At 36.4% G+C, this 18,029-nt stretch overlaps 1 protein-coding gene, 1 long non-coding RNA gene and 2 pseudogenes across 3 annotated transcripts; 1 reads left to right on the forward strand and 3 right to left on the reverse strand.

The window, feature by feature from the left end:
- LOC149052365 (uncharacterized) overlaps positions 1 to 13,694 on the reverse strand; it is a 36,940-nt pseudogene extending 23,246 nt beyond the window's left edge.
- LOC149052354 (uncharacterized) overlaps positions 1 to 18,029 on the forward strand; it is a 219,968-nt pseudogene that overhangs the window by 180,111 nt on the left and 21,828 nt on the right.
- On the reverse strand, positions 455 to 13,694 carry LOC149052366 (uncharacterized). The gene is made up of 6 exons (XM_089200591.1): positions 13,493 to 13,694; positions 5,754 to 5,795; positions 3,618 to 3,767; positions 2,884 to 2,976; positions 2,355 to 2,600; positions 455 to 825 (listed from the first exon to the last, which is right to left on the reverse strand). Exons 1-6 carry the CDS (start codon positions 13,692 to 13,694, stop codon positions 455 to 457), a joined length of 1,104 nt encoding a protein of 367 aa, XP_089056717.1.
- LOC149052367 (uncharacterized) lies at positions 14,978 to 17,912 on the reverse strand. Of its 2 annotated transcripts, none has more exons than XR_016183374.1 (3): positions 17,820 to 17,912; positions 17,072 to 17,123; positions 14,978 to 16,532 (listed from the first exon to the last, which is right to left on the reverse strand). It is a non-coding gene; the product is annotated as an uncharacterized LOC149052367 (long non-coding RNA). The 2 variants fall into 2 exon arrangements; XR_016183375.1 differs by having other exon boundaries at positions 14,980 to 16,532; positions 17,072 to 17,126; positions 17,820 to 17,910.

The raw sequence follows: 18,029 nt of genomic DNA on the forward strand, positions 1-18,029 counted from the left end.
TAGTCGTGAGGCGGATGATCGAAAATGCAAATGTTGGTGACTCAAATATAAAACTAAATAGGTATCACGTAGTCAATACATATAAACAAGAATAAAAGTACATTCCAAATTATTTAGCATCAATGTTTAAATTTGCTAAAAGGATATACAAGAATTAATTAAACAATTGGATGTTTACGTTGATGTAAAATGCTGAAATGAATCTATTTCTTTCTAGCTGCTACAGCATATGCGCGTCGATAATTCTAACATTCCGTTAAGGCTCAGTAATTTCATTGATAAGACGTGTGAGTTAATAGATCGTGAGCTCTGCCTTTTTGGCTTGGCCTAAGAATAGTGGCGAAACAGGTCTCCCAATCTCAGACCGAGAATTGTTGTTGCTATTGGGTTTTTAAGAAGATTAATTACAGAGTTTTATTTACACACTCCTTCATTTGCCAAATCTGGTTGAGAATTATCTTTTTCCCAATCGTATCCTCTTAATAATCTTGCAACTAAGATGTTGTCTCGTAGAATACTTCATATCAGCTGGGGTAAGTAGTTCACTCCCTGAAAAGAATACGCACTCAGCGAACGCAGTGTAACGAGTAGGGACGGCGTAAATAGAGCCGCATGTGGTGAAGGAATTTTGAATGTTTCCAGCGTTATTTCGTAGCTGGATGTCACGTTGCCCTTGATAACCCCCAGACGTTGGTCCATAACTACTGCAGCGATAGATTGCATATCCTTGATACCGGTACCGAGCTAGTTTAACAGGTTTATAACCGTGCACGTTGTGCAGCGAGAAAATGAAGGCTTTGGCAGTCGATGTGTACCCACAAGAACCTGCAGCCAGAGTAATTTGTCAGAGGAAAGCTTAATGAATAAGAATACCTCATTGATATGATCATCCATGAGCTGTAAGGACCTTTAGGAATACTGAGAAAATTGATAGCTGGAAGAAGCCATGACGCCATGAAAACAAGTCACAACATCAACGGCCGGACTAAGATGATGGACAATGTCTCCTGAGGTTCAATAGAGTTTCCTCATAGGGCGATAATCCTTCCCCTCAACCCCCTCCAGCAGCGGATAATTAACAGCTTTGTTTATTTTCATCATGGAATGAACCGGCGTTCATCCCCGTTGTGTTCTTCGTAATGGCTTCGAGAGTAACTTTTCAGATATTGTTTGTTGTATAACTCTTTTACTAAGCTGTGCATAATTTTCCACTATTTACATTGGTCCATTGAAGAGTGCTTTCGGTCTTTACAGACTTTTGGTTCTTGTAGTTGCTTACATCGCATTTTGGAAATCTATTCATCATATGATTTTATAACAACAAGACAATTACCTTAGCTTCCACCTATGCTGCCAAATTCCTTAAATTTAGATTTGGCTAAGCAATACTTTTATTTGCCAGTCTAGCCCTGTCTTAGGCCTTTTAGTTTTGGACTCCACCCCATGCCATCTGCCAATTTGGTTTTCAGCTATTCAAAAGAATTTAGGTTGATTGAATGATTATGCTTTTATAACAAAACATTTCTGATTCCATCAATATTTGACACTACTTGATTATGCCGGCCGTCCCACTAGTGTTATATAACTGAGAAAAACTATATACTTCTAATAAGTATCTGCCAAAGTAGTGGATGGCGTTGACGACGCGCTCTGATTGGCCTCTCAAAGCAAGCAATTTGCACCCGAAAATATTGTAGGAAGACATAAATTAAAATCATATTTTTGTGCTGTATCGTCTCACTGTTTCAGTACATTCTAAAGCAACTATTCACTGCAGTGTCAGTGGCTGGCGGTGGTTACTACCTGGCAGCTTTGCAGCTCGGTTAATATCCACCATTATGATCAATCAAATATTTCTGTTCACGCGCGATTGGTCTAAAAGCATCATATGACCGAATAGTGATACCCAAGGGATATTCACCAATTTTTAAACCTTACGTCTTCTACAATAAGACTTTGTTTAAATTTAATTCAAGATGAGAGAGCGTTTTGTGGTTGTTAAGGAAGAAGGTAAACACTATTTTGTTCATGAAGTCGTGCCAGAAGCCATACCACGCAGCAAACAGTAAGCTGTCTGTAAAGTTTTTTCAACGCGCGTTGCAAATGGTTAAAGAATAGTTAACACAATAGCGTCTATTTGGCGCAAAAATATGCACCGATTTCATTCCTTGGACGTTATCTGTTCCTTGCTCAAAGTTTTCCTCGAGCTTCGCTTTGGGGAAACTGTAAGCATCGTGGAACAGATGATGTCGGTGGACAACTATCTGCGCATATTTTCGCGCCAAATAAAGGGTATTGTTTACCTAGCCACCTCCTCTACAGTGAATAGTTGATAACTAACTAGAAATGCATACTTTGCCAGGACACGTCGGTGTATCCACCAAATGTGTAGTTATCAACTTGAATAATGGAAACCGCGGGTCCCTTTCCATCACGTTTCGAATGGAATGTTGTTGAATCCCAGCCATCTGTCTGGGCGTGATAACATCTAATGAATTTACTCGAGGAAAAGTTAGCTAGGACTGGATGTAAGTAAGAGGAAAGAGTGCCAATGTAGTATTTTGGTGAGTTGTCCTGAATGCTCGATGACGCGAGGCCACCTGTTGATGTAAAACAACGTTGTAATCCGACGGCGCTAAATCTACTTAGTGATCATCCTTTCTGCAATGCAGTTATAGGGGGAGGACAAAACACATTTTCCACTCTTTTTTTTTTTCCTTAGCTTAAACATTTAAGTAAGCTGTACACATTTGAGTAGCAAAGACTTAAAAGGCCGGTTATTTACGCGACGTTTTACGCAATCAGTGGCCGTTACGCTTTCCCTGTAAGAGGGTTGACTCGATTAAACGAATGTCCTTTACTGCTCTTCTAAACGATACTTACCATCACTTGTGCAAATATATGAACCCACTGTACTACTGCAGTAGCTACTGGCCTCACAATAGTACACTGAGTCGTACTCACACTTATCTACATATAGAAAGAGGTGAATTGTTTTTTCGAAAAACGTGGGAAATAATTGAAAATAGGTATTTTATTCCTTTTTTTTTTTGAACTTGTACTTCAAGTATAGCGTTTCGCTGTTAGTTACTTTAATTGTATAGCCGAGGTAAAACCAACTTACAAAAGGAATAAAAAAGTGTGAACTCCTGTCACAATGAAACCTCGCCATTCACTATTTTTAACCCTTTTTCCGTCAAATGCACGCATACTCAAATGCATTTAAAGGCGAGTGCGTTTTTTCGGTTTTCATCTGGGGCGAAGTTTTGAGTGCTACGTGAGATATTACCCAGAAACGAATACAAACAACAATAACAGAAAACAGTTAAAACACGATATGTCTTAAGATCAAGTCTCTAAGGCTCGCTGGTTCAAGTATTACACTCTCTGAAGTTTGAAAAATTTAGTCAAACAAAATTCTCGTAGTTCTAGGTGAATGAATTTTTCCTTTTTCCTCGAAAATTTCAGATGGCTACAAATTTTTCTCTTAGAAATTGGTGTTTTTAATTTCATTCTGGTAAAGCGAATAGGAGGCTTTTAATAAATTAAGCCTTAGTTGAGCTAGTCTGGGTTTTATAAAGGTTTGAAATCAGAGGCTTATATAGATTATAAGTTACCTTCTGTTTTCATGTCGCAGTAGGCGAATGTAGCTGTTTCCGTCCAGGGATTATAATAACAGTATTTGCCGCTAAACGCTTGCTCTCCCTCACTAAACGTGATTTCCCTATAGTTTGTAGCAGGAAGTTCAGAAATAGAACCAAAAGCAGCTGTGTAGAAATTATGAAATAAGATAAGTTAAAATAAAAGAAGGAGATAATTTTGCTAAAAAGTATGTAGCTAAGCTCGTCCTTTGCTTTCCATATCGGAACTTGCACCGAAAGACAAGCAAGTAGACGTCATTTTTAACTCGTGAATTGCGCGCATGCGCAAGAGCGAGTTATAGGTACGATGTGGGGAATAGTATTCGCTCGCTCGCTCGCTCGCTCGCTCGATTGGTCGATTCCTGTAAACTTTTTTTAGATTTTAGGCTTTTGAGTACATTTGATAGTTTTTGGCGAGCAATAAACAGACGAAATGGCGACCTTTGTTGCTAAGAATAGTGGTGGGGTGAAAAAGAAGCCAATGATAATCTTAAAAGAGTTTTTTTTTCGTTTTAGTTTCAACAAGCGGCGCCAGCGACTGGCAAGCATTCAAGGATTCACACTGAAATAACAACAACCTTCGGTTTTCATAAAATTGTAATTTACAATCCTTGAACTTGAAAACAATCCGAAGATTCATTGAAAATATCACTTACTGCGAAGCGCTCGGAGTTTACAGATGTTCAAAAGCTTTTTCTGTTATAGCGTGAGATTGAGGACAAAATTGATCATTACGTTTCGTCGCATGTGTTTTTCCTGTGTGAAGCAACAAAAGATGCCGGCGACTGACTAAATAACAAGTTAACACGAAAATCAAATAACACTTAGACAAACAATTTTAGCTACCGATTTTCAGTGAATTTTTAAAGAACAAATTTCTTGTAAGTTTCAAGACAATTTGAAGATTCAACATATATACAACGTACTAAAATGCGAAAATTACACACCACAAAATTGATAAATAGGCCTGAAATGAAATTCTATCTTGTTATTGATTATACGTTGCCTAGCACGTGACTTAAATCTACCCAGGCGGAGATCTAAAATGACGGTGGCAGGCTTGGCTTAGTTATATCACTCAAAACTCGTTCCCGTTTGTCTCATTTGATAAAGAGGGAATCGTTAATGTTTTCATTAAGACAGTATTGCCTTGACTTTCTAATATTTACAACGAAAGACAGTAAATTTCACTTTTCACCCACATTTACTTCCAACCTTTTCTTTTGAACCAGAAACAAAAATGATAGACGTTTAAAACACATTACATCATCCACCTTGTTAAATGTAATAGCATGATCATTTCAATTGTAATGCCTTCTTGTCCCAACGTTACTTTGTTTCTTTGCTACATTAGCGAACACTGAACTACTGCTCGTACTCTAGATGACAATCAACCACAAAATTCTCTAAACCAGATAACATTAAACATAATCTCAAAAATCATGTGTCAATTCACGAGTTTGCTCACAGAGCACTTTGATTATGAAATGTTTTTAGTCAGTCGGGTGGAGAGTAGATGCAGGAGACGGGGTCTACGGTTTATTGTCCTTATCCGGGAAGACTAGGAGGTCAATGTATTTTCATATTTCATGACAAAGGCAGCACACTCTCCTAAACTATTTTATGACTAGAGTGTTCTGTTCCATTGTTTTGCCTGCTCGATATTGAGGGCACAATCGTTCTTAGTGTGATACATTATGCTTGAATAACTTTATCCTAAGAAATATACTCTTTTTTCATATTACATATTAGTTAAAAACAAAACAAAAGAAAACAAAGCGGAAAAACATAACCAGCAGACTCAAACGATTTGCACCCGAGGATAGATTGTATATATTTCTTTCAATAAGTTCTGACATTGTTTTATGTATGTTCTGACAAGTTCTCAACAGTGATTACAATGTTTACATAACTAAACAATCATAATGCTTACAGAAGAAAAAGTCAGCACAACAAAACGGGAAACTCATGATACTTGTAGTGCCTAAGAGTTTTTACAATACTCAATCACCTAAGAAATATTCGTGAAACCGTCGGTGTGCTAGCCAAAAAAATACAGTACAGTATCGCTTACAATACAACATAACATTGAAACATTCTTTAGAAACTTACCCCCTTTGGAATTTTCACTTCCATCTTCGAGAAGAGCCTTATCTGAAAATAAAATAATGAGAATAAAAACGTTGTTTGTGGTTTGGTTTATTCCCTGGTAAGTTTACCAGATCTCCTGCCAGAAGTTACTATAGTAATCTAACTACATATGCAAATACGGCGAAAGGTTCTAAAAATGACCTTTCACGATTGGAGTACAACTTGAACTGCAATTGAAGTATCTTTAACCAATATACCGCACTTTATCTCCGTTTACCGGTGTTGACCCACACAGGATTTTTGGAGAACACCAGAATGTTTGTAACTCACGAGCCAAAGGTGAATGATTTACAAACTTCTCGGGTCAAAATAAACGTGAAATATCATATACAGGATGTGATGTTTATTCTTCTTTTCGCCACTGACAAAAAAGACATTGCTTCTTAAACAATATTATTGATAAAATACGTTAGAATTGAAGATTGTGAAATAGAGAATAGAACATGGGCGCGCGTAGATATGGAATTTCTCTTCGAGTGTTTAACTCGATAGCTAACGAGTGAGCACAGCGAACGAGAGAGATGTCGAGTTGAACACGAGAAGAAAAATTCCATATCTACAAGCAACCGTCTATTATTTTGTTTATAATATAAACACGATAGCCCTTTACTAAAAAGAAAAGCCGACTTATGAATGAATGAAAATAAATGAATCGACAACCCTGAATAACAATTGTAGAGTGCGTTGGCGCTAACTCTTGAGATGGAAAAATGCGTTGAATATTGATTACAAAAACAACAATGGTCGTAAATTTTAATTTACACAATTCTCATTGATTGATTTTGTCCTTACCGACAGAAGAAATCTTTCAGGTAAACGGCAAAAGTTGGCTAGTGGCAAATCTTCCAGTTGTTGACTTTCATTCTCAGCGGAGAGAAATGGTAACACCAAAGCCACTAAATGTGTAACTTTCAGTTTTTGTCTTAGTATATTGGTTTCCTACCCCTTCTAAGAAAGTTTGAACCTTACAGTCTGCTAGCGATACGCATATTTTAGTGTTTTACCGGCGTGATTCGAGAAAGTTCCGACAAAAAACTTGTATTGAGAATCGAGAAGGCTTTGCCGTTCATTCATCAACCTCATCGAGTGGCGCCAATGGCAAGTGCGGCTGATTTGCTGTATCAACACACGTGAAAGAATACGATATTTTTTCACGTGTGTGTTTACGGCTTTTCTCAGAGCCGCAAATCCCTGTATAACACCACAGTTCATGTGATAAAAAAAATGTTTCTACATAGCTCTTGTGTGATTAAGTCTCTTAAAAATATTAATAGGAGGTAAAATTAGCTGAAACTGAAAATTTAAAAAAAGCTTAACTTTACCTAAAAGAATAGTGAAAATAATTTCTAGCAGGAATGACTTACTGCTTTCGCGTTTTTGTGCCAAAATAGAATTTCAGTAAACTGATTCGTGCGTTTTACAGTTTATTTACGCTTACGGAACACTGTAATGGCCTTCTACAAAATTGCGCAACAGCGTGCGTTTTTATCTTCTTAATATAGTAAAACTTTTCCCTTTTTAATTGTTAGAAACAAGCAATCGCATGTTACCAGTCCTTTAAAAGTTGCCTTTATTTAACTAACGAGCGGCTTCTCTCCCCTACCCTGCTATTTCACATCTCTTCATTCAGAATGACAAAACACTAACAGCCTGAATGAACGTTAATAAGAACAAGTGAAGTATACTTGCAAACTTGATACGCTTTCTTAATGATATTATATCCGGGCTGAGCTCTTTGATTTCGATGTCGCTACTGATGAGGGATATTACGCTGGCAATTATCATGCTATGGTAGTAATAGAGGTCACTTTGCATGCGCATTGGCGTCCTTTGGCTCTATGAAACTCAGATGGATTTTGCCAGCGTCGAATGCTTTTATGAAGAGCACTTTAAGTGAGAAGTAAATAAAGAAACTACTGTTGATGAATTCCATTAAATTGCCTTAGATGGGGAAGGATTCATCTGGTGGTGACAACAAAGGGATAAGATGAGCTCGCAGAGTTATTATTTTTTGTACTTACTCAACCTTTCTCTTTGTTAATCCTTACATCATTGTTTCTTTGTGGTTTGGTAAAATCTCCCATTTAAAAAGTGCATACAAGATGTGTTTTCTGTTATTGCTCTTCATAGCATATCATTAGCAGGTGTCAATTTGAATATACAAGTGCGCGGTCTGTATTTTAGTAAGCGGAAAAAAGGTAACTTTTTTTTTGCAAACTTTCATAACGTATATCTGTTCGTCATACAGTACTAAATGCAAAACTCGATAATTTACCCTTTTACTTTCCCATAATCAAAACTACGTTATTGATTGCTTTGATACTCCCCATTTTTTACTTGAAAGACCTTCCATCTCATTCCATATTTCTAGTGTGGGCAAATAAGGAACTTTCACTTTGACATGACCCTGAGACTGCCTCATAATTGATAACTGACGCTTTCTCTAGCGTCTCCACATCATTATGGTTCGCACGAAGTATTAGAAGTTTCCAAATTCTTATTAGCCAGGTAGGAGGACCAGGCAGGAAAATATCTTCTCTTTTTACTATTCTACTTAGGGCAACACTGCTAATATTTCATTACTTTTGTTGCAACTAATATGCAACCTCTAAAAATGTTAGCATGCTATACACGTTAAACAAGGTAGACCAAAGTCAAGTGTAACTTTCACTCCTAGATCAGTGTTAACCGCCTTCCGAACAACTATGTCCTCCGAGTTTTTGTATATCCCATGTTTTTTAATTTTTTTTTTTTTTTTTTTAGTTTTCACTCTATTCTAAAGAGCTGAATTGTCTCTGACGCTTAAAAACATTTTCACCAACTCCTTCAGGTTAGATCGCCAATTATTTAGTGTAATTTTGGTTCACCGTAAAACTTACCTATCTTCTTAGCTCAGTCGCAAACTGTAGAAAGCGATTTATGACTCCGGCTCGGGTTGAACTTTAGAAAAATACCCTTAATTAGCCTGCCCACTTGCCGCCTCCCTTCATTTATTTATTTGTAAACGTTATCTGAGTCACCCAAACGTAAAAAGGTGTGAAATCACACTTTCTTTGTTCCCTTCGACTTGCAGACAACATGTTTTCTCTTATATTCATTGCACCAGTAGCTAAGAGAAGCGAAAAGGGCTCTGGGGACAATAATGAGCCCGAAAAAGATCAAATGACTTGTATAAGTTGTATTTAGCGTAGCAGAGTTTGAATTTAGGAAGAAGCTGCAGTTGTAAGGGTTCACGAGTGTTCGAAAAGTTTTAATCAACATTAAGAGTTGTTTTATTAGAGCTATTATGCGTAATTTTTCGCTTGCTTAGTGTCCAGACCTCGCTCTTCTTGTCACAAACTTCCCCACCTCACCCCCTTTAGATGTGTTCAAACTGCAACAATCATTATCACACCCTCCCCCACAAAGGCTGTGTGTGTAACACTCATCGCTTCAGAAGAAATTTGAATTTTGCGCTCAGTGAGCTGGCTACGCGCCGGTGATTCCTAACCTTTGTCCTACGAACAATAGAAACCCTTTTCTTCGAACAATAGATAAGGACCTAAAAGGAGCAAAAGCTTGACTTATTGTCCAGCCAAAATCCGAACGAAAAGTTTGATATGATATTGTTTGTAGGTGTTATGCCCGTAAGGACTTCCAACTCGGAACAAGCGTGGTCCTCATCGTTTGTAGCATTTCAAATTTTCCTTATATTGTCCGCAAATAATAATAATACTAATAAAAATAACTAAAAATCTTCTATATACAACCCGTTTATAATTTTGATGAGAAGTAGGTTTGAATATAAACAACACTTACACAGGCACAGGTTTAAAATGCATTTATTCCCAGCTGCTTAATTGTGTTTGCAATATTCATTCAGTAACACCTTTCAAACTGTTTATTCATCTTGTGCCAATCCTGAAAAGTGGAAATTGTTTTAAGTGCGTTTACAGGACACTACTGTGTAAAAATAATAACCATAGGAAGGCTCAACTTTCAGTTAAAGAAATCCTCCAAGATTTCCCTCGGCACAAAGGTTTTGCTTCATAGCTTAATCGGTAGTAATGCCCGCATAATCAGTGCCTGAAGAACGGGTTCGAATCCTGTCGAAGCTTGCACCCTTTTTAGGCACCCTCGCTATAATTGCTAAAATCGATTGCATGTACGCCTGCTAGGATCAAATCTTAGGTCGAATTTCATTCGCGGGTCAAATAAAATTTATTTCTTCAAAGAAAAATTGTGATTAGACTACCGAACATCTTATACTTGCCATATTCAATTGCCAGAAGGGCTTGGGAAACACGAGGGAAACACTGTTCTTTTTTATTTATTTGTTTTTTCCAGCACCTCCTCTTTGCTAACACTTTAAGCAAATTGCGGTTAAGCTTAAAATGTGTACTTCTGTCACTTTTATTCAAGAGCAAGTCAAGTTTAACAAATGGTCTACACAATTTAGTGATGTAAGTAAAACTCTGAAATAGCGTTTGGAGGCGTAATGTTGAAGTGAGTGGTGCTTGAATGCCCCTGAAAAGGTCCTACTCGGTGACCTCCTACTCTAACTATCTCGACTTGACTGAACATACAATCAATACAGATTTTTTTAGGCAGTTTGATTTTTTTGGTCGATTCGTCTCACTTATTTTGTTTTTCTTTTAAAATTACTTTATATGGGTTACATTTGTTGTCAATTTATGGTTGCAATAACTTATTTCCACTTGTTTTAATTGGCTGAGTCAACAAAAAAGGAAGAAACTGACTTAAGTCACCTCAGATTGACTACCTGCTAACGTTTTTGAATATAACCTATTAGTGTTATTTTGCCTTTTTGAATTACTTATGAGTAAGGAGGTGAGTTTTAACCATTTTTATTAGGTTAAAGTCATGTGAAAAGTAGGTCATCTCCGCTCAATTTAACGAACAGTATTATAATTGTTTATGTAAACGACTAACGGTGCATGCAACTAGACAAACCGTAAATTACATTTATAGAACCACACCATACCAACTATACAATTGATCGGGCAATAGATCTGAGAAATTCGTTTTATTGCCATTAGAATTTGATCCTTTGAAATTGACAACACATATGCTACATCACGTCCCACGAAGATTCTGAAAATGAATAGCAGGAAGAAAAGATGGATTTTAGAACATTTTGATATTGCAAATTTACTTATCTCTTACTTTTCCATCTTCGAGAAAACTTCTCAAATAAATGATAAAAATCTAATTGACTCTTTTCTTTTTTTCTTTTCCTTTTTTCCGCTTGGTTTGTAGCAGCAGTCTAAATGCCAGTTGAAGGTGTTTCTTCGAAGCATCAAACCAAAAATGGCTTCCCCACCCTCATACCAGTGTTGAGCGAGAACTTCATAAATGCAGTACAGGACAACTTCAATTCAGAATTTCATCATCATTACCACAAACTCGTATTTTTCTGTGAGAAGAATTTGAAATAATTAAAAACCAAAACCCTGAGGTTCGTTTGAGTGTGATAAAGAATTAAGATAAGTTTTTGGGTATTTAATGGTAATAGTACTCAGTGGAATCCAGTTTGGTCAGTAATAATACGAGTGACAAAATCGGACGGCTGCCCAGCGGGATTCCGAGTTGTTTATCACGAATATGATTACAGACCTAATTGGACGACATGAAGTCTTATCACCAATTTATCATAAAAAATTACAATTTCCGAGAAAAGAAGTATAGTCAAGTTATGAAAGAAAGGGAAAATTTGCATTTCATAGACTGATACTAACCTCACTACAGTGCTCTAAACTATTGCCACTGTTCATGGGAAAAAATTCTCCATTTTGAAGAAAGTCTGTACACTGTTGTTATGGATATTGAAACCAAGGTTTGGATTGATTGCTTGGGGTAAAATCCAACTTTGAATGTGATCGGCTCATTAATTTGTCAGATAACAAACTCTCTGATAACCACTTGGTAATCGAATTAGTGGAAAATAGGAGTTTTTTGAACCAATCACAAGCGCAGAAATGCTATATATTTTTTTATTATGCTCTGAATCGTTCTCTGAGAACTAATATATAAAAAGGAGAAAAAATATAATCAAATAAAGCAAAGAAGCAAAATAATACTTAAGATGCAGCTCTGTTTGTTGTTGAGCCAGCTGAGGCATACTAACGACTTATTCGTTCATCGTTAAGTTTATTCCGGTGTGTGTGTTGCAAAATCCATTATAATTGTCGAGGTAGGATGCTTTCTTTTCATTGAAAATAGATATGTATACTCTTGGACGGCGAATCCCTCACTAAGCAAAGCGTAATCAGATAAGCTACTGTTTTAGAGAATTTTTGACATAAGGTACATTCTGCAAGCATCTTAGTGTTCAGATGCTACAGCTTTTCTCTTTATCATAAATTTTTATCTCTTTCAAAGAAGTTGTGTATAACCCACTAATCATTAAATTTCTTCTGAATGAGTTAAAGCGAGAGAGATTCGAGACATATTTCCCCGATACAATATATACGAAATATAACGTTATTAAAATTTAGGTGGGTTTCTTGTTAACAAAAGGAAATGTTCACATCGAGAAAGTAAGGTACATTGTTAATTTTTAATAACACAAATCGCCATTACTTCCTCTGACTGGTACGTAAGATTAGTAATGTACATTACACTTTTCATAGGAGAAAAAAAGTGCTTAGACCTTGACTTCCCTTATGGTTCTTAAAGTCAGTACCATGAATTTGGAAAACTCGAAAGGCCCTCTGAAATAGAAATATCATTAAGAACTATTCCATGTTTAAACAGCGTAACAACAGGTATCACCAGTCAAATTTGCTGCGAAAAATGCGCCTAAAGCTTTATTATTTTCAAAATAAACTTTCAAAATAACCAACTTGCAAAATTACATATCTTGTTTATACCTTGTTCTCTATCCAAGCGATGTGATAGCGCCCTTACCAGTGGGAACTGTTTAAAACTTTGTTCTGGGGATCAAGTAACGGGTAGGTAACTTTTTTCATTACGTTTTACCTCTTCATTTACCTAGAGAGAGATTACAAAGGAAGACACATCGCGCACTTTAATTGTTTAGTTTCACTTTCCCGTGTGTTTGTAAACAAGTGTTTGATTAGATTCCGCTTTACATTTTAGAATAATCCTTTTCTTTCTTAAAATTTCTTCGGTGTCAAGGTTTGCAATAATCAGATAATGACAAAGAACAAGAAATAATTTTTTCTGGGTGATTGATCAACCAGCAGATCTTGTACAGATAGATGACGGCTAGATTTCTTTGATCGATATGATCTCATGACCTGTTGATAATAAACTATGAGAAAATAAAACTGTGAGGGTATATTTGAATATTTGATGGACAGAACCTCGATTTCTTTAGTAAATAAGATACAGTTTTCAGGTCAGGTTCAATTTTCCAGAATATCTTATAACGTGCAGTACATCAGTGACTATTTCAAGGCGTTCATTATAACATTTATAGCTCAGTATTGTTCACCCAAATAATGGTGCTGTTAATATTTCAAAAAGTAGAGTTCTCATTACTCTCGTAATCTCTTTCCGAGAATCCTAAAGGCGATCAAGAAATGAGATCGTCTGTTTTATTTTTCCTCTGTAGAAGTAGGATTTAAATCAACGAGATTTGAAATCAGAGGGTAAATGAAGATATAGATAAAAACATTCCAATTACAACATGAACAATTATTTGTTGGTACACAAGGAATCATTCGAGTTCCCACCGGTCAAACCAGAAAAATCTGTGCCATTACGGTACGAGCTTCCTCCACCTCCGGCTTGTTTCGCATGGATACCACCACATCTCCCAGAGTACCCATCACCTCTGCCTGATGCACCATTATCCTCTGATCCACCTCCCCCACCACCAAACCCACCAACTGCTCCTGGCGCAAGGCCCCAGGAGGAAAGCTTACTTAGAGACATAACGAACCCAACTGGAACGATGGAAGAAAATAAAAAGAATCTCATTTTTACGAGAAGTTTGTCAAACTTAGTACAGGACACCATAAGGACCACGTTAGATACGATAGTGTGATTTAGTAAGAGGACGGGTTTTCGTTTCAGAACGGGAGAGCGCACGGATAGCCTGAACACAACTCTATTTCGACTTCCTTTGTTGGCGTTGCCGTTCTCCCCAACAAGTTCTGGGCGTCATTTCCCTGCTTTTCCCGTCGCGATCAAAACGCTCAGGAATTATGTAAATTGCGCTCTTGTGTACGAGAGAATACTGTTTGGAATGATTTCAAAACTAATTTCCAGGATAATGAGGGCCCCTTCCCGATTTTATTCGGTGTATTTGTGAGAATTTTCCGCCACACTCCACTACAGGAAATACGTTGGTTAGCAGACGATCCAAGATTTCAGTTCGCTTTAAATTTAGGACTAAATGCGGTTGCTTTTCTTTCATACATTCCTCTAACCTTACATGAGAATTATAAGAGTGGAATACTGTTGAATTTGATCGTGAATTAAACTTCCTGCATGTTGAAGTTAAGCCAGTCGATCAAAGTTATATATATTACGATGCTTACCCACTTTATTACTTTGTTTTTTGATGTCATGATCGTTTTCACCGTGAGGAATGAATGTTCTGCGGATTGAAATCAGATGCCTACAATTCCAGAATTAGCTCAGGTTTGCACTTTTTATGTCTTAAATTTTAGATCAGTGCCGATGAAAACTAAGACAAGAAAGTTATGCTCACGCTGTGCAAGGAAAATGACAACCAATTTTATTGGTTTTATTTGTTGTTGCTTGTTGCATAACTATTAAAGAAGATCATGTTGTCGTCCTTGTGATGGCGATCTTTAAAGAGCCCAAGTTTCCATTTTCAAGAACAAACATTATGCGGACGTGTCGTTGCAACGACTGCTAATTAATTTATAAAACATAACGGAGAGAAGTTGTCGACCTATTTTCTTACCGCTGTTTTTGCTAAGCGCGCCGTTGTTAACTAACGTTACCGTCCTCTTCCTAAATCACCTTAATATTTCCTTAGTGCTCTCTCTCCCCCCCCCCTCGACGGTGACATTGTGTCGCATTTGCAGTATCTCATTGGCCAATTTGAAGATATAAGTTCATGCCTCGTTTCTGGAGAGAAGAAAGGGCAATTATGACTAGTCACTAATCAACAACGCTGCCGATGATGCCCAAGCCAGACTTTACAACTTTTCTTGGATTTATAGACATCAGAATCAAGCATAAGGTCTAAAAGGTGTTTTATTGAAGGCTCTGACTTACAATAAACATGACGCGCTTATTGACAACTTTCCACTTGTTACAATTCTCTTGCTTTGTACCATGTTCCTCTAGAAGGCACGTTCGTGTTCAAATTATCCTTACTGTAAAAGCCATGTTTGATGAGCACGTTTGAGCCAAATCACGAAGCTATTTGAATATCACGTTCTACAATGAATTAGAATTCTCAAAATGAGTTAAACAATCTAGAAATTAACTACAAATTAGACTTCAACTCACTACCAAATATCTAATTTAGTGATATTCTTAGACCTTTTCATTCCTTTTTTTATTTTGAGTGAATTATCAGTAATGTAAGCATGATCTATATGGACATCACTTTAAGTCCTAATGATTATAACGCTCGCAAAGGAGTTATGAAAATTCTATTTAATGGGCTACCTAGCTTATTGATAAACTTCAAAACCTCTAATAAACAATGTCTTGTATTCTTTTTTTTGTTTTTTAAAACGTAGTCTGGGTGCAAAATTCTCACAAGCGAGTTGTGAAAATAAACAATTATAATTTTTATCGAACCACTAAACTCCCTGGCATACCTAAACGTTTTTATAAGTTATTTGATAAGTCTGTACTCGCGATAAACGTCCTAAAATCACGAAAAAAAACCTCACTTTACATCTAGATTGTATTGTAATGCTCGAAAAGGAGTTATAAAAATTCTAAAAATCAACTATTTAGATTACTACTTGGGTAACTTAATAAACTGCCAAAGAACTGATTAATGACTTCTCATCCAATAAAATGTTAACTATTCTTTTGTTACATTTTTAATTATTCTTCTTTAAGAGATAGTGATGAAATAGAAAAAAACAAAACAAAAAAAAAGATATCGATGCTTAGCTATGGAACTGGGGTATTTATATAGTTGTTATGATCATGCAGAGTCTCTCAGAACTAAAGCCCAGGCCGTAACTTTTTCTGAGTTCTTTCATATAATCTGAAGCCCCAAATAACCATTACTGTAACTCTTACTAAATAAAATTCTCGTAAACGAGTAAAAAAGTTTTATGAAATTAATTATTTAGATCATCAGGATATTAAATATTAACGATGTGAGATGTTAAACAGTAAATGCTTTGTTTCTTTTAGATTAAAGAACCTAGAAATGAGCTATTAATCGCTAAAACATGCGATTTTGAAATATGCTAAAAGAAAAACACTAACAGGTAGTTAAACTTGTCAAAGTCAACACACATACACACACAAAAACTAAATAAAATAAACAAACAAAAAATAAACATTAAAAAGAAAACAGACAAGATCAAACCGAAATGAAGACAGAACTGCCATCACACGCCCATTCAGAGATAGCACCCAATATGTTCAATAGCATGTTTTGCAATCCATAGTTCAGCTGACTAACTTATGTTATTATTTTATCGAAGGGAAAATAAACAAAAAGGATTGTTTTGACTAAGATACTTCCACAGACACTACATAATGATTACTAGAATTCCATTTCTTCTTGAATTCTTGAATTCTCTTCTTCAGTCCTTACGGTCTCTTTAGTAATGGAAGGAGTAAAAGCACATGGATTTATTTATTGCAAAACGTGTGTATTAATAATTTGTTTGCTTGATCAACCAACCGTCAGTCGGTCAACTGGTTCAGGCTTCTGACTCAGTAGGCAGCTAGAAAATGAATCAGTTTATTGCCATGCCCACAGCAAGGGAAACAGTCAGGCAGACAGTCAGGCAGAAAGTCAAGCAGATAGTTATACCATCTGTCTGTCAGCTTAATCAGTTAATGTAATCTGACGGTGTAGTGGCCAGCTCACCAGTTGGTCTGTTGACCAGACAGTATTATTAAGATTATGAAGAGGTTCTAGAGACTGAAGGTTCAAGAAATCAGGAGTCAACAGCCCATGCATGTACACGGAAATGCATCAGAGCAAAAGTACGAAAATTTCACTCTTCATCTCAAATCTGAAACTAGTTTCATTAGTTTGATAAGATATCAAAAGGTGCACAAATTTTTTAAAGGTTTTCCGCACCCTTCAGTCAGTGGTACTCACTATTGAAGAAGACACAACAAACATTTACCTTGGTTCGAAAAGCAAGAACTAAAGTCTGGTATCAAAAACCTCTTCTTCCCCTGCTGGGAAAACGAAAAGAGAAAAAAGTATATATTAAGCCACTTAATCAGAATTTATTATTGCTAACACAATTCTAACTTGTCTTTGTTAAAGAGTTTTAAAAGTTGAGGTTCACGAAGTCATAAGCCTCGCTTCTAATTAATTAGCTTTACCACGTGGCAGCTATGTTTCATAAATACTTCTTATTTTGCACAGTTTCCTTTCACACCTAGTGTCCACAAGACTATCAATCCAAAGTTAAAAATCTTTTTTTCTTTTGGAATTTGCAATGACTCGTTACTTTCAGTAGGCAGGGAAGGCTTCTCTTATAAATTACTTCATAGGAGAAACTTGGAGTCTTTTTGTATAACATACAAAACTGGTGGTAACAGCCAGAACTAATAATATAGTTTCCTACAAAAAGTTCTTTACCTCCATCTAAGCAAACATCTTTATAGCTAAGAAATGCTACAAAAAGTGAGAGAGCTCTGGAAGATTCAAAGGTGCCATATTTAGTTTCAGTATTGTAAGTCAGGTCTTGGCCGTTCGCCTTGACGAAGTACAATAGTACTCAAGTATTCCTCTTTTCTCTTAATTCAATCACTTCTGATGTGGACCGCCGCTTTTCAACTTTCCTCAAACAATAACGTGGACAGATTATGTGTTAATTCATGACCACTTCGAGTCTATGTTGGCTGATTTATAAAGAATTCTACCTTTCTCTGTGTCCTCCATGTCAGGCTCAAGCCGCTTCCTTTTTTCTTCTTCTTCTTCTTCTTCTTCTTCGTCTTCTTCTGCCTTTTGAGCTTTTATAAAAGATGATTCATTGACCAAAAAGTAAATTAGAACTCAGTCTCTCAATTTATTTCTTTTTCCTTTACTTCAGCATGTTTACGAATCATTCATTTTTCATTGGCTACCAAGAT

This window comes from Pocillopora damicornis, chromosome 1, assembly GCF_964200805.1.
Source record: "Pocillopora damicornis chromosome 1, jaPocDami1.2, whole genome shotgun sequence".
In the NCBI taxonomy this organism is placed as follows: domain Eukaryota; kingdom Metazoa; phylum Cnidaria; class Anthozoa; order Scleractinia; family Pocilloporidae; genus Pocillopora; species Pocillopora damicornis.